Source organism: Chionomys nivalis, chromosome 3, assembly GCF_950005125.1.
Source record: "Chionomys nivalis chromosome 3, mChiNiv1.1, whole genome shotgun sequence".
NCBI classification, from domain to species: Eukaryota; Metazoa; Chordata; class Mammalia; order Rodentia; family Cricetidae; genus Chionomys; species Chionomys nivalis.
In genome coordinates this window covers 113073355-113098670 of record NC_080088.1, presented here as the reverse complement: position 1 = coordinate 113098670, position 25316 = coordinate 113073355, and the positions used below count along the sequence as shown (strand labels likewise).

The window sequence follows — 25316 nt, the reverse complement described above, 5'->3', positions numbered from 1 at the left end:
AGTGCTTCAGTGGTAGAGCACTTGTCTAACATGCAGGAGGTCCTGGGTTCAATCCTCAGTACTGCATTGATTAATTAAGTTAAATCCAAAGCTTGGGGCTGAAGAGATGGCTCAGTGGCTAAGAGCACTGGCTGCTCTTCTAGAGGTCCTGAGTTCAATTCTCAGCAACCATATGGTTGCTCACAGCCATCTGTAATGAGATCTGGTGCCCTCTCCTGGCCTGCAGGCAAACAATCAGACAGAACACTGTATACTTAATAAATAAATAAATCTTAAAAAAAAATCCAAGTCTGGTGATGGTGGCGCACGCCTTTAATCCCAGCACTCAGGAGGCAGAGGCAGGCGGATCTCTGTGAGTTCGAGACCAGCCTTGTCTACAGAGCTAGTTCCAGGACAGGCTCCAAAGCCACAGAGAAACCTTGTCTCGAAAAACGAAAAAAAAAAAAAATCCAAAGCTCAGCCGGGCAGTGGTGGCGCAGGCATACCCCAGCACGCACTAGGGGAGGTAGAAGCAGGCAAATCTCTGTGAATTCAAGGCCAGCCAGGCTCCAAAGCCACAGAGAAACCCTGTCTTTGTCAAACAAACAAACAAACAAACAAAATCCAAAGCTCTGCTCTTTGGGGATAGGAACCTGTGTCAAGTGGGAAAAAAAATGGGTTTTGTTTGTTTGTTGTTTTTGAGACAGGATCTCTCTCTGGCTATCCTGGAGTTTGCTATGTAGAACAGACTGGCCTCAAACTCAAGGAGATTCTCCTGCCTCTATCTTCTATGTGATGGGATTAAAGGTGGGTGCCACCACACGACAATAACAGATAAAACTTAATAAAACAAATTTCGATGAAACACAACAGTGCTGATATTTGTTTCCTGAGAGCCTCCCGCCCCCAGGGATACAGAAAGAGCAGCTGCAGTGAAGAAGGGGTTAAAATTGGAGGTCTATAGTCTCCTTTCAGCTTCTTGCCAGCAAATAAGTGACCCTGTTTTACCCTTCTCATCTCTGGCCCCAGAAAGAGCACTGTGCAGGTGGCAACAGTCCTCTCCCAGTTAAATGCTGAGTATTCTACGGGAAAAGGCTCGGTCACGAAGAAAGGTAGTCACTAGGGACAGCAATCTAAGCAAGATGCTACAAAAAAGTTGCAAGAACAGCTCTTCTGGGGCAACAGACACTTTGTCCGTATAAATCACTGTGAGGTAACAGACACTCTGTTGTGCATATCTGTCTTCTCCTGAAGTCTCACTGGTCAGCATCTCTACTCTGATGACAAGGCAATAAAAGAAAATGTCTCCAAAAGCCTCTTTCCAGAGTGCTTCTCCCCCACGTCAAAGCCTCGCTCTGTCTGATCTCACTGAACCCCTCCTGCGAGCCTACCTTCCCAGGAGTCAGAGGATATTTTTAAACAGATCAGCTCATGCCATTCCCCATCACAGCCTTCTATGGTTTTCATTTGCTCTAAGGTGCAAATGACACTGAAGACCTTAGGAGTCCCCACAGGGCTGGGGGTGTATGCAGCTCAGTGAAGGAGCACAGGCTGAGCACACACGAGACAAGACTGTAGGCTCCATCCCCAGCACAAGGAGGGGGGGGGTGGATTTTTTTTTTTTTTTTTTTTTTTTTTTTTTGGTTTTTCGAGACAGGGTTTCTCTGTAATTTTGGAGCCTGTCCTGGAACTAGCTCTTGTAGACCAGGCTGGTCTTGAACTCACAGAGATCCACCTGCCTCTGCCTCCCAAGTGCTGGGATTAAAGGTGTGCGCCACCACCGCCCGGCGGGGGTGGATTTTTTTATGGTCCAATCCCTACCACACATGCACCCCCAGTCTTACAGGCCCTGCACATGCTCCCTCCTGATCACAAACACCCCTAGGACTTCCCCCAGCTCAGAACTGCTTCCTTGGCCCAGTAATCTCACCCTTTGTTCAGTGAACCATGAGTAGAGCATGCCTACAATCACTGAGGAGGCTGAAGCAGGAGGGTCTTGAGTCCCAGTGAGCCCAGGTTAAGTGAGACCCTGTCTCTAAATAAATAAGCCAGGCATGGTGGCACACACCTATAATCCCAGCACTATGGAGGCAGAGGCAGGAGGATCACAAGTTAGAAAACATCCTCAGCTACATGTAATGTTTTAGACCAGCCAGGCTACCTAAGACTTGTCATAGTGAACAAAATAAACGTCAGTGAATGGACAATTTCATCACTGTGAGCTGGTACAGCATTTGTTTGTCTTGTCTTCCTATATACCCAGGCTGACCTCAAGTTCACAGCAGCAACTCTGCCTCAGCTTTCGGGGTGCTGGAATTACTGGTGTGCACCAAACCCAAAATTATCTTTAGATAATTCTAAAAAGTAGACTATGTAGACTTGAGTGTTTGCCTAGAATGCAAGAGGCTCAATATTCAATTCTAGCACTACAAAAATTGAATTGGAATGTGGTAGCACATGCTTGTAATGCCAGCACTCAGGAGAGGCTGAGGCAGGAGGGTTCTTAGTTTGATACCAGCCTCAACTACATAGACACCTTGTCTCTACACTAATTAAAACAGACTCTCTGTGTGTACAGACACACACATTACTTAGATACATATACACAGCTGCACAAATGTATACATCACAATGTGTACAAACAAATGTATTCTAAACAGTTTATTACACACTGATCAACTGTAGATCTCAACTTGGAATTGGTTTTATCCAATTCATCTGGTGCTGGTAAAAAGTCAGGCTCCTCCATAAACTCAATGCTCCTTGCAAAGATGCAAAATCCACAGAGCCTTTCCTCATGTCAGCTCTGCCAAGTACCAATAGCACCTTTGCTAAATGCACAAAACACTCTCAAAGTCACAATAATGAATCAGATTGCACTTTAGAGTATTTAAACCTATCTGAGGGGTATCAAGAACTGGTACTATCCAAAACTCCTCTGGCACCTGTCAAACAGCAGTGTTTGCCCTTCCCCTAAAAATGTCAACCTCAGATGGCAAGTACCACCTGTTTTCTAAAGCAGGTGTCCTGTTTTCTAAAGCTCAGTGTCCCGATCATTCTGCGGCTACCTAACTACGTCTACCAGGGTCTGCTAGTGACAACTGCAAACATGAGTTGGCTCTGCCATTCCAAGATCATGTGTATCTCCTAACCATGTGCACACTGAGCATGAGCAAGAATGGAAAGCAATAGGTACAGCCCATGCTCTTGGGCAATTCCAGCCCAAACCTGGGCTTTCTGTGAGACCACAACATGAATAAAGGCAGTGAGATGCCACTGGAGAGGGACAGGGATTGTCGGTTTTCAGCAGCACAAGGTTACTTACTCCCCCAGGAGATAAACCAATGTGGCTGCCAGAGAACACCTGGCACAAAATGTACTTGACCTGTGATGACAAAACAGAACCCTCCAGTGAGGACAGCTCAGCATTCCACCCTCAGCTCAAGTCATCACATGTATCTTTTGGAGGAACAAAAGCAGACTGAAGGAAGAAGGCTTGAAAAGACAGGCAGTTTTGTCAGCTGGGTGAGGGCAAGGTAGGGCATATATGAAATTTTTACACCCAAGTTCATTATTCTTATCTGGATTCCCCAGGACCAGTCATTTAATTATTCCATGCTTTAGTTTCCCTAACTTCAAGGTTGAGAAGTCAACACACTGAATAGATCAATATGCTGGTTATTGAATGCTCACAAAAATTTAAAGCCTGAGCCGGGCGGTGGTGGCGCACGCCTTTAATCCCAGCACTCGGGAAGCAGAGGCAGGCGGATCTCTTTGAGTTCGAGACCAGCCTGGTCTACAAGAGCTAGTTCCAGGACAGGCTCCAAAGCCACAGAGAAACCCTGTCTCGAAAAACCAAAAAAAAAAAAAAAATTTAAAGCCTGCAAGCCGGGCAATGTTGGCACACCCCTTTAATACCAGCACTCAAGAGGCAGATATCTGTGAGTTCGAGGCCAGTTGGTCTTCAAGAGCTAGTTCCAGGATAGGCTGAAAAGCTACAGAGAAACCCTGTCTCAAAAAAACCAAAAAATAAGTAAATAAATAAAATCTAAAGCCTGCAGACACTAATCAGAATGAACTATTTTAGGGCTGGGGGTGGTTGCACACACTTTGAATTCCAGCATTCAAGAGACAGAAGGTGGCTCCCTGTGAGCTCAAGGTCAGCCTGCACTAAGTAGCAAGTTCTAGACAATCCAGTGTGGCACTGTGAGATACTGTCTTTTAAAAAAAATGGGGGGGTTATTGTGATAATTAAGTAAAACAAATGTCAGTTTTGTGCTTGACATTCAAGTGTCAGTTCCTATGATCACTTCCTCAAAGACCTTCCCTGAATCCCCATCAAAACTCAGTGTGTTCTCAGATCCTCAAGAGTAAAGGGGGGGGGGGGGGAGAAACACTTGACTAAGGACCTGAGTTGATCCCTAGAATGCTTACAAAGGTGGAAATGAGAAATGACTCCACAAAGTTGTTTCCTGACTTCCCCATGTGAACACATACACCCTCATCTCTCACACAACATAATTAAATAGAAAATCTGTCTTTAAAAAAAGAACCAAGACCACTCAGAACTGGCACGAAGACAAAGAAACATCTGTGGCTGAGAACAGAGTCGAGAAACAAATCCACATGAAGGTCAAGTGTTGTTCAACAATAGAGCAGCCTCTACCATGGAGACAGGCTCCCAGCAGCAGTACTGGGGCAACTGAACAGCCACAGAAAAGAAGTACCAATACGTTACACAATAATGAATTACTGGCCTCTACAGGAATGAGGCATGCATATGGCACACATGCCTGTAAAACAGCCATATATACAAAATAAAAAAAAAAAAAAAAAGGTGGGCCAGTGGTGACACATCCCTTTTTTTAATCCCAGCACTCAGGAGGCAGAGGCAGGTGCCTCTGTGACTTCAAGGCCGGCTAGTCTACAAAGTGAGTTCCAGAACACCCAATGCTATTACTCAGAGAAACCGTGTCTCGACAAAAAGGAAAAAAAAAAAAAAAAGAAAAGAAGAAATCAGAACTGAATTGACATATGACATTGGACAAAATTGGCTCAGATTAAAAGGACTGACAGTACTAAATTCGGCAGAGATATGAACAAGCTGTATGTAATCTCAGAGTATGGCTGGAAAACAGACAGTGGAGGAAGCACTGTCGCACACAGACTGCAAATGTCTATAAAAAGTAAATACAGCCGGGCGGTGGTGCCGCACGCCTTTAATCCCAGCACTTGGGAGGCAGAGGCAGGCGGATCTCTGTGAGTTCGAGACCAGCCTGGTCTACAAGAGCTAGTTCCAGGACAGGCTCCAAAACCACAGAGAAACCCTGTCTCGAAAAACCAAAAAACAAAAAAAAAAAAAAAGTAAATACAGCCATCCAACTTGTAGATGGGTACTGAAGAGAGCTGAAACAAACCCAGCTGACACCTTCGCAGGAGCATTCACAGCATCACGTGAGTGACAGATTCTAGAAACAGCCAAAGGTCCATCAAGAATGGTAAGTAAGCAAGCAGTTCTATAACAGGATGCTGCACAACCCAAGCACTAAACAAACAACTGAACTCTAAGACAGTGTGGATGGATCTCAGAAAAGGTATGTTATGTTGGGGTATGGTGGCACACACCTTTAATCCCAACACTTGGGTCACAGAGGCAGGAGGAGCTCTGTGAGTTTGAGGCCAGCCTGGTTTACAGAGTGAGCTCCAGGACAGCCAGAGCTCCACAGTGAAGCCTGGAAAAAAGGAATATGTATGCTACATATAAAAAGCACAGCCTTAGCCGGGCGGTGGTGGCGCACGCCTTTAATCCCAGCACTTGGGAGGCAGAGGCAGGCGGATCTCTGTGAGTTCGAGGCCAGCCTGGTCTACAAAGGGAGTTCCAGGACAGGCTCCAAAGCTACAGAGAAACCCTGTCTCGAAAAACCAAAATAAAAAAGAATACATAAAAAAAAAAAAGCACAGACTTGTGGTGGCTTCGTGGGTAAAGGCACCAGTTGACCACCCTGACAATCTGAGTTCAACACCCAGGACACCTAGGCAAGCACAGACCCTCTGATCTTCATATACTCGAAAAACTGCATGAAGCCGGGCGGTGGTGGCGCACGCCTTTAATCCCAGCACTTGGGAGGCAGAGGCAGGCGAATCTCTGTGAGTTCGAGGCCAGCCTGGTCTACAAGAGCTAGTTCCAGGACAGGCTTCAAAGCCACAGAGAAACCCTGTCTCGAAAAATTAAAAAAAGAAAAAAAAAAAGAAAAAAAAAAAAACAGAAAAACTGCATGAGCACACCAAATAAATATTTGTTTTTTTAAAAAAGGGTGAGACAGGGTGGCAAGATGGCTTGGCAACATAGGCACTTGCTACCAAGCCATGACATGGGCCACACACACAATGAGTAAAGGTTAAAAACAAACAAAAAAAAAACTTTCAATAATAAACTATCAGGACTCCCCTCCCAAAAAAAGAGTCCATATTGTCTAGTTCCATTTATATAAAATTCTAAAAAATGCAAACTAATAATGGTCACAGCAGAACAGTGGTCAAGGGAGAACAAAGGACTGGTAAGGGTGAGCTGCGGAAATCTCAGCAGGAGTAATGGATACGTCTATTATCTTTTTTTTTTTTTTTATTTTCGAGACAGGGTTTCTCAGTAGCTTTTACGTCTATTATCTTGACTGCCCATAACAGTCTCCCAGGTGTGCATAAAAGTCAAGGTTTACCAAATTGTACGCTAAATTAGAAGCAACTTATCTAATAAAACTGATTTTAAAACTAAATAAAACAAGCTCCCACAGTGATCAGTCTGTGATGCCAGCACCTAGGACGTTGAGGTCAAAGGAATATGGTTGGAGGGTAACCTGGACAACACAGTGAGAGAGACCCGGTCTCAATTCATCAACCTCACAACTTAAAAATAATACACAAGGGACACTTTGTGTGTGCTGGGTCCCAGAACGTGACCTTCAGGAAACACTTTTCTATAATAGGTGCGAGAAGTGCCAGGGCTGAGGAGAAAGGACAACTCTATCCCAAACTGTCATCCCGACCACTTGCTGCTTACGTTGTGCCCACATAGCCCTGCTTCTACACTATGAAGCTGAACAATGTAGGGTCTATTACTCCTGCCCCTCTCCCTACCCCCAGGGCCGTCTTTTTGTCTCCCAAAGCAGCAGATTCTTACTAGTCTGGAAGAGCAGACAAGAGGGACAAAAGACTCAATGACTATTTGACAGATTAAAGAATAGACAACTGTTTTATTTAAAAGCTCCCCGAAGAATTAGAACATCTGAGTTCTATGCACTGCTCTGTTGAAATGGAGTTCGCTATTACCCGGATCTGCAAGCACATGCCACGAGACCTGTTTAAGTCACTCATTTCCTACAAGTTTTCAATTTTCTTTTTTTTCAACGTTTTTTGGTTTCTGAACCACGAAGGAATACCATTCAGGTGTATTTCTGAGGAGCTAATATTTTGAAAGGTCTCTTTTTCAGGTACACACCAACAGCTTGAAACCATTTTTCAAATGTCTCAGTTGGTGGCCATAAAACTGAAGCATCATGGAAAAGAATAGACAATGGGTCGTGTGTGAGAGTGGTCTAGAGACACACAGAAACAGCCCCATCCTTATTTAAAAACCAGAAGTCACACCAGTGTTTAGCAACAAAATTATAGCTTCCAAATAATTAGCAACAGTTACAGAACAATAACGGCTACATAGTAATTAACATCTAGATTCTGTCTTTACCACTTCCGAGGGTAACAGTCAACAATGTACTTAATTCTAAAAACTCAATTTGTTCATCTTTTGTTGTTGTTATTGTTTGTTCTTTTGTTTGTTTTTTGAGACAGGGTTTCTCTGTGTAATAGCCCTAGCTGTCCTGGAACAAGTTCTTGTAGACCAGACTGGCCTCGAACTCAGAGATAATCCTGACTCTGCCTCCCAAGAGCTGGGATTTGAGGCGTGCACTACCACCGCCCGGCAATTTGTTCATCTTTAGAACGGGAGACCACCGCTGACCTCTTAGGAATGCGGTACCAAAACGTATTAGGCTGGCCTCTAGTAAGAGCAAAGTCAATGTCTGCAATTGAGTCTTGTTACCTCGAAGTTTCAAAGGGGCCCATTAACTCACTAATCCTCCTCCAGACCTTAGCTTCAAATCCTGTCCTGTCACGAGCACGTTACTAGGGAGCCTCAGTTTCCACATCCGTAAAACGAGAACACACTAGTTACCGGAGGGAAGGATTCCACGACCAGATAAGGTTCCCCTCCCTCCCACCTTTCAAAGAGAAGATAACAGGGGTAGGGAATACTCTCATAGGCGGCAGACAGCGTCAGTTTTCCCACTTCTGGCACTTAAGGGCGAGGGCGAAGATGCAAAAAGGGGGCACCTAATGGGTCCCGCCTGAAGGCCCCCCCGGTGGTCCAAGCGCCTCCGCGAGCGCACGGGGTTATTTCGGAATCCCCAGGAGACCACGCTCATGAGGCAATGGGTCAGGAATGCGGCGGCCGGCCGAGCCGCGGGTGTCCCCACGGGCATCCCGGGCCGCGGGAGCAGGAACTTGGGGCGGCAGGAAATGAATGGGGACCCGCGGGCGGGGCAGTGGGGCAGCAGGGACGCTGGACCGACGGGGAGACCGGGTGTACCTCCCTACGGCCGGACAGATGGGGGGCGGTGGGGACCCAGGCCGCGGCCCGGCCCCTGCGGGCGGCTCACCTCCGCGATGTCATGTTCCTCCCGCCTCCGGCTCCGCACGGACCCGCTGCTCGCTCAGGCTCCGCGGGGCGCCGTCACATGGGGGGACCCGACAGAGGCCCCGCTGGGGAGCCGACACCGGTGCGGGCAGAGCGGGCCGGCCGCGCTCACTACCCGCGCCAGGCCTGGATCCCGGACACTGCGCGGCCGCCCCGCCGCCCGGCTCGCTCCGCCTTCGCCCCGCCCCTTGCCGCTGGCGCTTGAGTGACGTCAGCACCGCGCCACCTCCACTTCCTGCTTCCGGTTTGCTCTGCCCGGGGGCTTCCTCTAAACTTCACCGGTTCGTGGGAGGCCATTCCTCCTCTAAACCTAGGTCGCCGCACGCCAATGGGAGTACACCATGTGCTTCCAGTGCAGGAGATCAGGGATAAGGAGGCAGCTCAGCGGTCAAGAGTGATTCCTGCTGCTCCTGCAGAGGACCGGAATGCGGTTCCCCATTCCTATAGTGAGCGGCCCACAACCTTTAACTCCAGCTCCAGTATCTCCGCCGCCCTCTCCTAGCTCCGCAGACACTGCACTCAACCTGCACACACTCGTACATATACACATAATTAAATGTTTTAAGATTTATTCCTTATGCCTGTTGGTGGACTTGCACTCCTTTAATACTAGCACTGGGGGTCAGAGATTGGTGGGTCCCTTATGAGTTCGGCCAGCCTGGTCAGTCAGAGCTACGCAGAGAAACCTCGTCTCGAAAAACAAACAAAAGCAGTGTTTAACTAGCTTAACTGCTGAGCCTCTCCCGCCGCCCCAATGGTTTGCTTGGGGGTGAGAGGGATGGGTTTTGTTGTTGTTGTTGTTGTTGTTGTTGCTTTGTTTTGTTTTTAAGAAAAGGAACAACCTATGCACTGTGACCATAATTTTTCAGTTTGAAGTTAAAGTTAATACGAATTTCTCCGTTTTTGCGGTTTCACCCACATTCGATTAGCAATCTTGGCAGGCGTTTTATCGTTTGGTTGGTTTGTTTTTGCTTTTGTTTTCCTAAGATTTTTCACTTAAAAGAAGCACTTCATAACTTCTCTTCGGAATGTCCAAGTTGTTAGTATCAGTACATTAGGGCGGGGGGGAGAGGGGTCTGAGGTTTTCTTGAACAGCTGCACCTTGAAGCTTGAAATTAAAACTGATGAACTAGGAGCTGCACAGATGGGTGAGTAGATTGGAGAGCTAGCTGCTGCTGCGGAGGATCAGGTTCAATTCCCAGCGCCCACATGGCAGCTCACTACTATCTAACTCCAGCTCCAAAGAGTCAGACTCCCTCTTCTGGACCCCTGATCCAGTATTTCTGGAGTTTTTCAATTAATAGCTTTAGACTGCAGTTGGCTGTGGATAACAGAGAAAGCAAACTCTGAAAAAGTAGGAAAGGCTAACCAGCATGACCATTATTATTATTTTTTCCTTTGGTTTTTCAAGACATGGTTTCTCTGTAGTTTTGGAGCCTGACCTGGAACTAGCTCTTGTAGACCAGGCTGGTCTCGAACTCACAGAGATCTGCCTATCTCTGCCTCCAAGTGCTGGGATTAAAGGCATGTGACACCACTGCCTGACTTTATTTTGGTTTTGTAAAGCAAGGTTTCTCTACAGGGTCCCGGACTACGCCCCGTAGACCAGGTTGGCCTTGACCTCAGATATCTACTGCCTCCCCTCCCCCCCCCACTGCTGGGATTAAAGGTGTGTGCTACTTGCCGGACTCTGGCCATTTCTTTTATTTCAATTAACTGTTGCTGGGGGAGGGCCAGGGAACATATGCGTGCCTCAGCGGTGTGTGGAGGTCAGTGAACACCTTTCTCAGGGTCAATTCCCATGATCTAACTCCGGTCAACAGTCCTGTGCTGAAAGCACCTTTATCCATGGAGCTCTTTTGCTGCCTCGTATGACCATTCTAAATGGGGTAGTTAGCATAGGCTTTTCTTTTTTTGTTTTTTTGTTTGTGTTTGTTGTTGTTGTTTTGTCTTTTCGAAACAGGGTTTCTCTGTAGCTTTGAAGCCTGTCCCGGAGCTCTTGTAAACCAGGCTGGCTTCAAGCTCACAGAGATCTGCCCACCTCTGCAACCCTAGTGCTGGGATTAAAGGCGTGTGCCACCACCACCCAGCAGCATAGGCTTTTCTTTCTTGGTTTTTTTTTTTTTTTTTTTTTTTTTTTTTTGGTTTTTCGAGGCAGGGTTTCTCTGTGGTTTTGGAGCCTGTCCTGGAACTGGCTCTGTAGACCAGGCTGGTCTCAAACTCACAGAGATCCGCCTGCCTCTGCCTCCCAAGTGCTGGGATTAAAGGCGTGCGCCACCACCGCCCGGCCCAGCATAGGCTTTTCTGAAGTGACATTTGAATACTTGTCTAGCCAAGAATCAATCTGTGAGGAATAATTTAGCAGAATATCAATTCAAGCACAGAAAGAGGCTGCTGCAAAGACCCTGTGGCAGAGGTTGTCTCCTGTACTTGGAAAACACTGGAAAGGTCTCTGTGTAAAAGTGGAGAGACAATGAAGAAACACAAGGAGCTGAGTTTAGAAAAGGGTAGATCTAGACGTGGTAGCACATGCCTTTAATCCCAGCACTCAGGAGGCAGAGACAGGTCTCAAGAAAAAAAAATAGGCTGGGCGGTGGTGGCGCACGCCTTTAATCCCAGCACTCGGGAGGCAGAGGCAGGCAGATCTCTGTGAGTTCGAGGCCAGCCTGGTCTACAAGAGCTAGTTCCAGGACAGGCTCCAAAGCTACAGAGAAACCCTGTCTTGAAAAAAAAAAAACCAAAAAAAAAAAAAAGAGAGAGTTCTTTGTTTAGATCTGTACCCCATTTTTGGCCGGGCGGTGGTGGCACACGCCTTTAATCCCAGCACTCGGGAGGCAGAGGCAGGCGGATCTCTGTGAGTTCGAACCAGCCTGGTCTACAAGAGCTAGTTCCAGGACAGGCTCCAAAACCACAGAGAAACCCTGTCTTGAAAAACCCAAAAAAAAAAAAAAAAAAAAAAAAGAAAGAAAGAAAAAAAAATATACAGGGGAAGCCCAGGCATGGCAGCTGAACCAGCCTTTAATCCCAGCACTCAGGAAGAGGAAGCAGAGGCAAGAGGATCTCTGTGAGTTCAAGGCCATCCTAAACTAAAGGGAGAGTACTAGACAGCCAGTGCTACAGAGAGGCACATTTTCTTAAAAGATGAATAGAAAAAGGGAAGGAGAGAGTAGTCAAGTAGTCATAGGCTTCAGTCCTCTAGGCTATCTGTACCTTTGGTTTGTACTGGGGGAAATGGAGTATCATGGTGATCGTGAGAATGGGTTTCTAAAATTGTCCTTTGACTTTGACTTGTCTACACACCAGCACTCACATACATCACACAAATCATACACACACATACATCATATACTCATACCACATACACAATACACATCATACATATCACAGACACATACACATATCAAACACACATGCACATCACACCCTCACACACAAAACACACACATCAAACTCACACATTCACATACATCACACTCACACACATCACTCATTCCCACATACACATTCCTATACATACCACACACATCACATATACATACATCGCTCACTCACATGCACATCACACATACACATTCCACAAACATTACACACATACACACCACACACTGACATCAACATACACACACATCACACTCACATATACACATACTCACATCACACACTCACACACAAATTTAAAGCCAGGCACAACAGTGCACATGCCAGTGGTCCCAGCACTTGGAAGGTGCGAGCAAAAGATCAAGAGTTCAATGACATGCCGGGCGACGGTGGCGCACGCCTTTAATCCCAGCACTCGGGAGGCAGAGGCAGGCGGATCTCTGTGAGTTCGAGACCAGCCTGGTCTACAGAGCTAGTTCCAGGACAGGTTCCAAAGCTACAGAGAAACCCTGTCTCGAAAAACCAAAAAAAAAAAAAAAAAAAAAAAAAGAGTTCAATGACAGTCTTGGCAGTATAATAGTTCAAGGCTAGCCTGGACTATAAATGATCCTGACTAAGATGAACAATAATTTAATTGTTTCTATGCCAATGAATATACAAAACATATTCATAAGAAGTGTTCAAGAACCGGGCAGTGGTGGCGCACGCCTTTAATCCCAGCACTTGGGAAGCAGAGGCAGGCGGATCTCTTGAGTTCAAGACCAGCCTGGTCTACAAGAGCTAGTTCCAGGACAGGCTCCAAAACCACAGAGAAACCCTGTCTTGAAAAAACAAAAAAAAAACAAAAAAAAAAGAAAGTGTTCAAGCAGTTAATGTGGGCCATGGATGTAACGTTAGCACCTGGACTCTTAGGCCCGCAGATGCACCATTCCCAACTCCCAACTCTTCACACAAATAATCACATTCCAAGTGGTTCTTTCTTTTTTTCATTCTTATTTTCTTTTTCTTGCTTGCTTACTTTTTTGTTTATTTGTTGATTGGTTGGTTTTCGAGACAGGGTTTCTCAGCTTTGGAGCCTTTCTTGGAAACTAGCTCTTTCAAACCAGCCTGGCCTTGAACTAACAAAAATCCTCCTGCCTCTGCCTCCCAAGTGCTACGATTAAAGACGCGCGCCACCACTGCCTGGCTTTGTTTTTTTTGTTTTTGTTTTTGGTTTTTTTTTTTTGGTATTTCGAGACAGGGTTTCTCTGTGGTTTTGGAGCCTGTCCTGGAACTAGCTCTTGTAGACCAGGCTGGTCTCGAACTCACAGAGATCTGCCTGCCTCTGCCTCCCGAATGCTGGGATTAAAGGCGTGCGCCACCACCGCCCGGCTTTTTTTTTTTGGTTTTTATAGACAGGGTTTCTCTGTGGCTTTGGAGTCTGTCCTGGAACTAGCTCTTGTAGACCAGGCTGGTCTCGAACTCACAGAGGTCCGCCTGCCTCTGCCTCCCAAGTGCTGGAATTAAAGGCATGCGCCACCACCGCCCGGCTTAGTTTTCTTACTTTTGAAGTAAGATCTCAGGCAATGGTGGTGCATGCCTTTAACCCAGCAATTGGGAGGCAGAGGCAGGAAGAACTCTGTAAGTTCAAGATCACCCTGGTCTATGGAGTGAGTCCCAGGACAGCCAGAACTGTTACACAGAGAAACCCTGTCTCAAGAAAGAAAAAGAAAAGGAAGGAAGGAAGGAAGGAAGGAAGGAAGGAAGGAAGGAAGGAAGGAAGGAAGGAAGGAAGGAGGTTAAAAAGGAGACAGCAGGGGGCTGGAGAGATGGCTCAGAGGTTAAGAGCACTGCCTGCTCTTTCAAAGGTCCTGAGTTCAATTCCCAGCAACCACATGGTGGCTCACAGCCATCTGTAATGGGGTCTGGTGCCCTCTTCTGGCCTTCAGGCATACGACACAGACAGAATACTGTATACAGAATAAATAAATAAATATTTAAAAAAAAAAAAAAAAAAAGGAGACAGCATTGCATGTAGGCCAGAATAGTTAGCCTCAAACTCAAGACGAGCTAAGACTAGCCTTGAACTTCCAATCCTCCTCTCTCCCCTTTCCCAAGGAGCACTGGGATTATAGGCACACATTTTCTATGCTTAAATAAAGTCGACCCTCTGCTGTGATGTTGAGGATGGACCCCAGAGCCTGTCACACACTAGTCAAGCACTCTACCACTGAGTTACAACCCCGCTTCAGTTTCTTCTTAAAATTCCTTAAACAATACAGGATGACAACTGTATTCATTGGATCAGACACCATACATCATTCAAAGAAGAATCAAAGTATATGGGAGATGTGTACAGGTTCTACACCTGTGCCATTTTTTTTTTTTTTTTTGGAATTAAGTTTTGTTTTTTTTTTTAATTTTTCGAGATAGGGTTTCTCTGTAGCTTTTTGGTTCCTGTCCTGGAACTAGCTCTTGTAGTCCAGGCTGGCCTCGAACTCACAGAGATCCGCCTGCCTCTGCCTCCCGAGTGCTGGGATTAAAGGCATGCGCCACCACCGCCCGGCTTGGGATTCAGTCTTCTGCTGGGGTCCCTGAGCTCATCTCCATGCACACTGAGGATCATGTGATCTCATCTACAGTGCAGCCCCAGTACTCTTCACACTGAGTCCTTCCATGGCTTCTCACTGCCTTTAGGGTACGGTCTAAATTTTTGGAATAAATACATGGTCTAATAATCCTGGCTCGCTTCTCCACTCCCTCATCTCCCCACCACTCACCTCTTTCTCTCTTGACACTGAGTGAAGTCAGCCCCCACCCCCACATGCTGTGAAACAATCTACTTCCTGTCCCTGGAGGGTTTTTCCGTCATAAGGACCCAGGTTTCTGCCTTTAACCTCAGCCTGGAGGCAACTCCCTCTGGGATAAGAAGCCTCTCCTATCTTCGTGATGCAAAGACAGCTGCCCTTGCTTAGGAGTTCTTCCAGGAATCTAAGAGGAAGGGTCACAGGAGTCCTGCATCTGCCCACATGAATGTCACAAGCAAGCAAGCCAAAGGACCTCCCTTACCTCAGTTTCCCTCTCTGCCCTCCAGGGTGAGTTTGTGAAGTGCTTAGGAGGGTGCCTGATAGAGTTCTTGGTGAACGCCATTTCTTATTTAGCTCCTTTCCAAAGGAGACTTGGAGCGTTTAAGTATGGAAAACACCCTAGGCTATATTCTGCGCACTCTGTCGAGAGCTATCTAGAACTCCAATGGAATTGTGTCACTCTTTTGTTCTGGGAAGGAGGCCCAAGGCCTTGAAGCTAGAATATTTCCGTTGGACCCTTGCAAATATAGTGGAAGCCACAGAACCCAACAGTTGCCAAAGACATCGTTCTTCGTGTTTCTGGCATAGTTGCTTTTCAAAGGTTAGTTCTGCATGTCTGGAATATTCCTTTCATTTTTAATTTTTAATTGATGTTCATTTTTGGTTTTTCGAGACAGGGTTTCTTTTATTCTTTTTTTTTTTTTTTTTTTTTTTTTTTTTTTTTTTTTTTTTTTTTTGGTTTTTTGAGACAGGGTTTCTCTGTGGCTTTGGAGCCTGTCCTGGAACTAGCTCTGTAGACCAGGCTGGTCTCGAACTCACAGAGATCCACCTGCCTCTGCCTCCCAAGTGCTGGGATTAAAGGCGTGCGCCACCATCGCCCGGCTGAGACAGGGTTTCTTTATGTGTATCTGGCTGTGGCTGTCTGGAAGTTAATCTGTAGATCATGCTGGCCTTGAACTCACAGAGATCTGCCTGTCTCTGCCTTCTTAGTGCTGGGATTAAAGGTGTACACCACTATCCGGCTAAAAATTCATTTATTTTTAGAGGCAGGACCTCCATTTGTCAAGGACCACAGTCACACAGGGTAACCTGCAACCCACCAGGCTAATCCCAGCCTTCCAAATTGCTAGGAATATAGGCATGCATCACCAAACTCAGTGGAGTATTCTTTTCAAAATGTAGATTTGTGCCAGGCAGTGGTGGCTCACGCCTATAATCCCAGCACTTGGCTGGCAGAAGCAGGCAGATCTCTGGGAGTTCAAAGCCAGCCAGGTCTACAAGAGCTAGTTCCAGGACAGACTCCAAAGCTAGAGAAACCCTACCAAAAAAAAGGAAGGAAGGAAGGAAGGAAGGAAGGAAGGAAGGAAGGAAGGAAGGAAGGAAGGAAGGAAGGAAGGAAGGAAGGGCTGGAGAGATGGCTCAGAGGTTAAGAGCATTGCCTGCTCTTCCAAAGGTCCTGAGTTCAATTCCCAGGACCACCATCTGTAATGAGGGCTGGTACCCTCTTCTGGCCTGCAGGCATACACACAGACAGAATATTGTATACATAATAAATAAATAAATAAATATTTTTTTAAAAAAAATAAAGAAATACAAGTTTCTTTTATTTTGAGTTATGTGTATATATGTGAGGGGGTGCAGTGCCTGCAGAAATTCCAAAGGAGTATAGGATCCTCTAGAACTGGAGTTACAGGTGGTTGTGAGCCACCAGGTTGATGCTGGGAAACAAACCCTGGAAGACGTGGAAGATCAGCAACTGCACTTCATCACCCACCTCCTTCTGTTTGAGATGGTGTCCCAAATGGCCTTGAGCTCACCACTAGTTGAGAATGACCTTGAACTTCAGTCCTCCTGCCTCTACCTTCAAGTTCTGGGATTCCAGGCATATAATCCTATAGTTACACCACACAAGATTCATACAGTGCTGGGAACCACACCTATGCCAGGAAAGTATTCTAACAAATGGGTTCCATGACCAGCCAAGGTCTGGAATAGTCTTCAAACCTTTGACCCATTAGAAACTAACTGGCAAGCAATATTAAACTCCAGTTTAAGTAGGGATAACACTCTGGCAAGCCCCTTGACTACTTTCTAAAATAAGTAAATGCCTCTTCCTGTGGGTCTGACTATGCTTGCTCATGACTCTATCAGCCCCTAACACACTTCAGGATCACTGGGACTAAACTTTCTGTGTCTTCCTTCAGACCGCAAGCTCCTTAAATGACAAGGTCATTGTCTCCTTCTGCTACATGTGCCTAGAGTTTAGTACAGTGACTGGCTGATAACAAGTTCAAATATATTCATTTAAAGATACTTTATTGGAGGTCAGCAAAATGGCTCTAGGAAAAGAACTGACTTCTGTAATTTGTCCTTTGACTGCCACATATACCCTGGCATGAGTACAATGCACATACATGCACACATAATAAATAAATGTAATAGAGAATCCACTGCCTGGCCAAAAAGGATTTTTAAATTTTTAGCTTGGCTAAGTATATTTTTTTCGCTTGTTTGTTTGTTTGTTTTGAGACATGTTTCTCTGTAGCTTTGGAGCCTGTCCTGAAACTCACTCTGTAGACCAGGCTGTGTGGTGATAGGAGTGGCGGACCGCTTTCCGCCACCCGGCTCCTGGCCACTAGCTAGCTTTACCCAAAATAATTACACGGAAACTGTACTCTTTTAAATACTGCCTGGCCCATTATTTATAGCCTCTTATTGACTAATTCTCACATCTTGCTTTTACCCATATTTAATAATCTGTGTAGCACCACGAGGTGGCTTACCAGGAAAGATCTTTTTTTTAATATTTATTTATTTATTATGTATACAATATTGTCTGTATGCCTGAAGGCCGGAAGAGGGCACCAGACCTCATTACAGATGGTTGTGAGCCACCATGTGATTGCTGGAAATTGAACTCAGGACCTTTGGAAGAGCAGGCAATGCTCTTAACCTCTGAGCCATCTCTTCAGCCCCACTAGGAAAGATCTTAACCTGTGTCTGTCTCAGGTGGGAGAATCATGGCGACTGCCTGACTCGGCTTCTTTCTCCCAGCATTCTGTTCAGTCTACTCCACCTACCTAATTTTCTGTCCTATTAAAGGGCCAAGGCAGTCTCTTTATTTAAGCAATGAAATCAATACAAAACAGAAGACTCTCCCACATCAAGGCTGGCCTCAAACTCACAGAGATTCACCTGCCTCTGCCTCCCGAGTGTTAGGAGTAAAGGTGTGCGCTATCATGTCTTTAAATTCTTAAAAAACTGGGTATGATAGCACATGGCTTTGATTCCAGAACTTGAAAGGTATAGCAGCAGGTGGATCTCTATCAATTTGAGGTAAGCCCGGGCTTCATATTGTGTTCCAGGACAACCATGGCTACATAGAACTTTTCTCAAAACAAAAACAAAACAAACAAAGCACACATACAAACCCAACACAGTTTACTAGGGGCTGAGGGTACAGCTCAGTAAGCAGAGTGCTTGCAGCATTTATGAAGTCCTGGGTTTGATCCCATTACCCTGTATACCAGACATGGTGGCTCACTCCTGTAATCCTAGAAATCAAAAGATTGAGACAAGAAAATCAGAAGTTCAAGGTTACCCCATATACTTACAAAGTTAGAGGCTAGCCTGAACTATGTAATACTCATTCAAAAATGCATAAATGTCTCCAAAACCACAGAGAAACCCTGTCTTGAAAAACTAAAAAAAAAAAAAATACATAAGTGTTGCTGGAGAGATGGCTCAGTGGCTAAAAGTATGCACTGCTCTTGCCTAGAACTTCAAGTTCAATCCCCAGTTCCCACTTCAGACAACTCACAACTGCCAATAAGTATAGTTTCAGGGGATCTGACACCTCTGGCCTCTATGCTGCCCTGTACAAACTGACACGCAATCATACAAACATGCACACATATGCATACACACACTCATATACTCTCTCACACACATTCATAATACACTCATTCACATACATACACACAGAATTAGAAATAAAAAATAAATAAGATCTTTTAAGAAATTTGGTAAATAGGCTTAGCGGGGGTGTGGCGGGACACACCTTTAATTCCAGCAGAGGCAGGCAAATCAAGTTCCAGGACAGTTCTCTCTACACAGAGAAACCCTGTCTCAAACAATAAATAAATGAATAAATACTAAGCGATTCAGGGGAGATGGTGCAATGGGTAAATATACTTTCCAACAAACCTCTCAGTGTCAATTTGGATCCCTAGTACCCAGAACAATCTGGACATAGCAGCACAGGGTCTGTAACCCCAGCAAGTAACAAATGGGAGACAGAGACAAGAGAATCTCCAAAAATTTTTGCATCAGCCAGCCTGGAAAATGCAATGGCAAAGATGCCCTGTCTCAATCTAGATGGCAATGGAGGATCTCTGACCTCTAACCTACACACACACACACACACACACACACATACACAATAGCACACATGTGCCTTCAACCCCCACATGAACAAACAGGAACATGTATACATACCCTCAAACATCATCACACATATACTTAGGTGCCATAAGATTAAATAAAGATCGTTTATTCACTGGGAATGACTAGACAAGCTTCAAATCCCAGCCCTTGAGAGTCTAAAGCAGGCAGCTCTTGAGGCCAAAGTGGATGTCACATAAACTTCTGAGTCAGCCTCAGCTGCTTAATGAGAGACTCTTATCTGGATTCTTACTCAACTCTGAAAGCAACAGATCTTCCTGGCATTAAGCCAAATTCTTTTAAGACAGATGTGCAACACGTACCTGCCTGAGATCCCAATACTTGGGGGCTGAGGGAGGAAGATTGCTGAGAGTCTGAGCCCAGCCTGGGCTATTTAGCAAGCACCAGTCTAGCAGAGGCTACATAACAAAATCCTGTCTCAAAAAACAAAGGCCGGGCGGTGGTGGCGCACGCCTTTATTCCCAGCACTTGGGAGGCAGAGGCAGGCGGATCTCTGTGAGTTCGAGGCCAGCCTGGTCTACAAGAGCTAGTTCCAGGACAGGCTCCAAAGCTGCAGAGAAACCCTGTCTCAAAAAACCAAAAAACAAACAAACAAACAAACAAACAAAGGAAACCAGGGTCTGGGGAGATGGCTCTGGGGTTAAAATGCTTACTGTCTTTGAGAGGTATTCTTGGTCATCAATATGACAATATCTTAAATTTACTAAAACTCAAAAATGGATGAGTACACCCGTGAGGAACTTTTGCTCAATTAGATCAATTAGATTAGACATGTGAAGAGCCACTTCTGATCTGGATCTTTGAAATGCAAAGATGCACACCTTTAATCCCAGCACTCGGGAGGCAGTGGCAGGCGGATCTCTGTGAGTTCGAGGCCAGCCTAGTCTACAAGACCTAGTTCCAGTACAAGCCCCCAAAACTACAGAGAAACCCTATCTCAAAAGAAAAAAAAAGAAAAGAAATGCAAAGACAAGCCTCCAATCTGGGCCACATCTTTTTTTTTTTTTTTTTTTTTTTTTTTTTTTTTTTGGTTTTTCGAGACAGGGTTTCTCTGTGGCTTTGGAGCCTGTCCTGGAACTAGCTCTGTAGACCAGGCTGGCCTCGAACTCACAGAGATCCGCCTGCCTCTGCCTCCCAAGTGCTGGGATTAAAGGCGTGTGCCACCATCGCCCGGCTTTTTTTTTTTATTGATATTTATTGAGCTCTACATTTTTTCTGCTCCCCTCCCTGCCTCTCCTCTCCCCCCTGCAATCCTCCCCCAAGGTCCCCATGCTCCCAATTTATTCAGGAGTTCTTGTCTTTTTATACTTTCCACTTCCCATGTAGATTTGATCTATGTAAGTCTCTCTTAGTGTCCGCATTGTTGTCTAAATTCTCTGGGATTGTGGTTTGTAGGCTGGCTTTCTTTGCTTTATGTTTAAAAACCACCTATGAGCCAGGCGGGGGTGGCGCACACCTTTAATCCCAGCACTCGGGAGGCAGAGGCAGGCGGATCTCTGGGAGTTGGAGGCCAGCCTGGTCTACAAGAGCTAGTTCCAGGACAGGCACCAAAGCTACAGAGAAACCCTGTCTCGAAAAACCAAAAAAAAAAAAAAAAAAAAAAAAAAAACACACCTATGAGTGAGTACATGTGATAATTGTCTTTCTGTGTCTGGGTTACCTCTCTCAAAATAATGTTTTCTTTGTTTATTCAAAGGTTTATTAATTTATTGTGTATATAGTGTTCTGTCTGCATGTATGCCACCAGATCAGAAGAGGGTACCAGATCTCATTATAGATGGTTGTGAGCCACCATGTGGTTGCTAGGAATTTAACTCAAGACCTCTGGAAAAGGGGGCTGGAGAGATGGCTGCTCTTCCAGAGGTCCTGAGTTCAATTCCCAGCAACCACATGGTGGCTCACAACCATCTGTAATGAGATCTGGCGCCCTCTTCTGGCGTGCGGGCATACATCAAGGCAGAATGTTGTATACATAATAAATAAATCTTTAAAAAAAAAAAAGACATTTGGAAGAGCAGGCAGTGCTCCTAACCTCTGAGCCATCTCCCCAGCCCCTAAAATAATATTTTCTAGCTCCATCTATTTTCCTGCAAAATTCAAGCTGTCGTTATTTTTTCTTTTTTTTTTTTTTTCGAGACAGGGTTTCTCTGTGGCTTTGGAGCCTGTCCTGGAACTAGCTCTTGTAGACCAGGCTGGTCTCGAACTCACAGAGATCCGCCTACCTCTGCCTCCCAAGTGCTGGGATTAAAGGCGTGCGCCACCACCGCCCGGCTCTTTTTTTTTTTTTTTTTTTTTTTTTTTTGATTTTCCGAGACAGGGTTTCTCTGAAGTTTTGGGTGCCTGTCCTGGAACTAGCTCTTGTAGACCAGGCTGGTCTTGAACTCCCAGAGATCTGCCTGCCTCTGCCTCCTGAGTGCTGGGATTAAAGGCATGCGTCACCACCGCCCGGCCTCATTATTTTTTTTTGCTGTGTAGTACTCCATTGTGTAAATGTACCACATTTTTCTTTTTTTTTTTTTTTTTTTTTTTGGTTTTTCGAGACTGGGTTTCTCTGTGGCTTTGGAGCCTGTCCTGGAACTAGCTCTTATAGACCAGGCTGGTCTCAAACTCACAGAGATTCACCTGCCTCTGCCTCCCAAGTGCTGGGATTAAAGGCGTGCGCCATCACCTCCCAGCCGACATTTTTCTTATTCATTTTTACATCGAGGGGCATTTAGGCTGTTTCCAGGTTCTGGCTATGACAGATAAAGCTGCTATGAACATAGCTGAGCACATGTCCTTGTGGCACGATTGAGCATCCTTTGGATATATACCCAAAAGTGGTATTACTGGGTCTTGAGGAAGGTTGTTTCCTAATTTTCTGAGAAATTGCCACACTGACATCCAAAGGGGTTGTACCGGCTTGCATTTTCACCAGCAATGCAGAAGTGTTCCCTTTTCCTGGCAACCTCTCCAGCATAAGTTGTCAGCCACCATGTGGTTGCTGGGAATTGAACTCAGGACCTCTGGAAGAGCAGCCAGTGCTCTTAACCTCTGAGCCATCTCTCCAGCCCCCTCATCAGTGTTTTTGATCTTGGCCTGGCACTAGTTCTTGTAGACCAGGCTGGCCTCTAACTCACAGCAATCTGCCTGCCACTGCCTCCCAAGTGCTGGGATTAAAGGCGTGCACCACTGCCACCTGCAAAATAGAAAATTTTACAAAATAAAACAAAAAGCCACATACTGCTTATGGTGGTTCACATGTTTAATTCCAACATTTAGGTGACAGAGGCAGGAGTGTATTTGGGTGTTTGACGCCAGTCTGGTTCCTCTAGAGGAATCTGAGGCAGCTAGGGTACACAGTAAGATCCTGTCTCAAAAAGTTAGAAAGGAATTTAATAATTTTTAACCTTGTAGCTGTATGTTTCTCAATACTACAACCAAACACAAGAGGGAGGTCAGTTATGCTTTTACTTCAGTATCAGATCATTTATCGGGTCTGGTACTTCCCAAGATGAGAGAGAGACTCTGACATTATCAGACTTTTCCTTCTTTTCTCCCTCCCTCCCTCCTTTCCTCCCTCCCTCCCTCCGTCCTTCTCTCCCTCCCTCCTTCTCTCCCTTCTATCCTTCCGTCCTTTTCTGTGTGAGGGGGAAAGGAACGGCAGACCTTGAGACACTAGACAACTGTTTTAGCATGGGTCACTTACCGAGCCTGTTGTCCCAAGCTTTGGAGGAGCTCAAGTGAGCAACTTCGTACTCTGCCATGACATTATCTGTAGCAACGGCTGCTGAGAAGTACTTCCCTACAGAAAATGAACAAATAGAGATGTTGAGTGGCTGAGAAGAGGTTTTAGTGGGCAAGAGCAAGCATGAGGCCCTGAGTTTGGATCCTCAGCAGTCAAATACCACACGAGTATCCCTGGAGCTTCCTGGCCTCCTAACCAACCCCCTCCAAAAAATAATGAGCTTCAAGATCAGAAAGGGATCCTATCTCAAGCAAACAAGGCAGAGAGTGCTAGGGCTGGGCACTCACTCTTCTGGCCTCCAAACATTGGTGCATGGTTCCCTGCACACCTCACATGCATCTGCATACACGTGCATAATCACATACATGCACACACACACACACACTAACTAACTAGCAAAATAATGGAATTTTAAAAAATGTGCTAACATTCCCATTCTCAAAAGAGAGAGAGAGAGAGAAGTGTCAAAGCTTCTCCTTGAAGCCGGGCGATGGTGGCGCACGCCTTTAATCCCAGCACTCGGGAGGCAGAGGCAGGCGGATCTCTGTGAGTTCGAGACCAGCCTGGTCTACAGAGCTAGTTCCAGGACAGGCTCCAAAGCCACAGAGAAACCCTGTCTCGAAAAAACAAAAAAAAAAAGCTTCTCCTTGAGACTGTACCTGGACAGCAAATGACCCTCAATTGCCATAAAATACAATCATTGATAATTAGATTGGAGCCGGGCATGGTACTGCATGCCTTTGATCCCAGGACTTGACAGGCAGAGGTAGGCAGATCTCTGTGCATTAGAGCCCACCTGATTTACACAGACGCTGTCTTGAAAAAAACAAGACGTGGTCAGGGGAGAAAGGGAGAATCAGGTTGGCTCCTGCTCTAAGGTATCTTTCCTTCACAGTTCTCCTTTGCGGTCCTCTGTCATGTCATGTCCACCTCAGTTAGCCAGAACCAGAGAAAGCCTAAGAGAGTCCTGGAGACTCAATCAGGGAGCAGATAGTTTGGAGCAGAAGAAATCACAGTGAAGGGCAAGGACATGACTCAGTGGGTAAAGGTGCTTGTCACAAAGCTCCGAGTTCCACCCCTGGGACCCACAGGGTGGAATTACAGAATGGATTCCTGTATGTGGTCGTCTGACCTCCACATGCACACACATGCACACACTTTGCACACAAACACATAACTATCCGAGCGAAAAGTTCCTACTTCTAGCAACAGGCAACAGACAAATAGACGGCAGTAAGTCAGGAAGTATCACAAACAATGTGTACTTGATCTAAGCACTGTGAAGTGGAAAAGAACTGTTAGGTGTGGGGCCGATGTAATGACCTGCGTCGGGTCCCTAGGACTCATGTGTTGGAAGGAGAGCGCTGACTCCCCCAAGGTGTCCTCTGATCTTCACCTATGTGATGTTGGCATGCACCCACTCCACATACTTACTTACAAACATACTCACATAAAGATGTTCATAAGGGCTGGAGAGATGGCTCAGTGGTTAAGAGCATTGGCTGCTCTTCCAGAGGTCACAACCATCTGTAATGAGGTCTGGCGCCCTCTTCTGGCATGTGAGCATACATGGAGGCAGAATGTTGTATACATAATAAATAAATAAATCTTTAAAAAAAAACATACACATAAAATAAATAAAAATGTAATAATAAAAAAAGAAACCGTCACATATACTTTATTGTTTATTTTTCAAAGAATATTAGCTTAGGTTAACTTTAAATATGAACAAAAACTCTTTTATTAATTTGAAATTTTATTTTTTATTATCATTTTATATGTGTGCGTTCATGTAGATCAGAGGATAGCTCTGTAAAGTCCGTTCTCTACTTTACAGGATCCAGGCTCAAACTCTGATCATAATTTGATAGGAAACGTATTTACTCGCTGAGCCTCTCATCCGCCCTTGCCGCTTAAGGAAAATGCTTCCCTAGTCAGAACACGTTGCACTGCCGGGCGGTGGTGGCGCACGCCTTTAATCCCAGCACTCGGGAGGCAGAGGCAGGCGGATCTCTGTGAATTCGAGACCTGCCTGGTCTACAAGAGCTAGTTCCAGGACAGGCTCCAAAGCCACAGAGAAACCCTGTCTCGAAAAACAAACAAACAAAAAAGAACACGTTGCAGCGGTCATGGTATACGAAAAACTACATTTCCCATGATGTCCCAAACAGGAAGGAAGTGATTTTGGACGCCTCCCGTCATTGCTTATAGACCGGAAGCCGGGACCTTAGTT

At 45.6% G+C, this 25316-nt stretch overlaps 1 protein-coding gene across 2 annotated transcripts in view; it reads right to left on the bottom strand.

Annotated features, from left to right (window-relative positions):
• Positions 1-8897, bottom strand: part of Ptpn11 (protein tyrosine phosphatase non-receptor type 11) — a 73776-nt gene extending 64879 nt beyond the window's left edge. For both annotated transcript variants that reach the window (XM_057764219.1, XM_057764220.1), the window contains exon 1: positions 8691-8897. In XM_057764219.1, the coding sequence (XP_057620202.1) occupies positions 8691-8704 (14 nt within the window). In that variant the 5' untranslated portion in view covers positions 8705-8897. The remainder of the gene's footprint in view (positions 1-8690) is intronic.
• Between the last annotated feature and the right edge of the window lie 16419 nt (positions 8898-25316).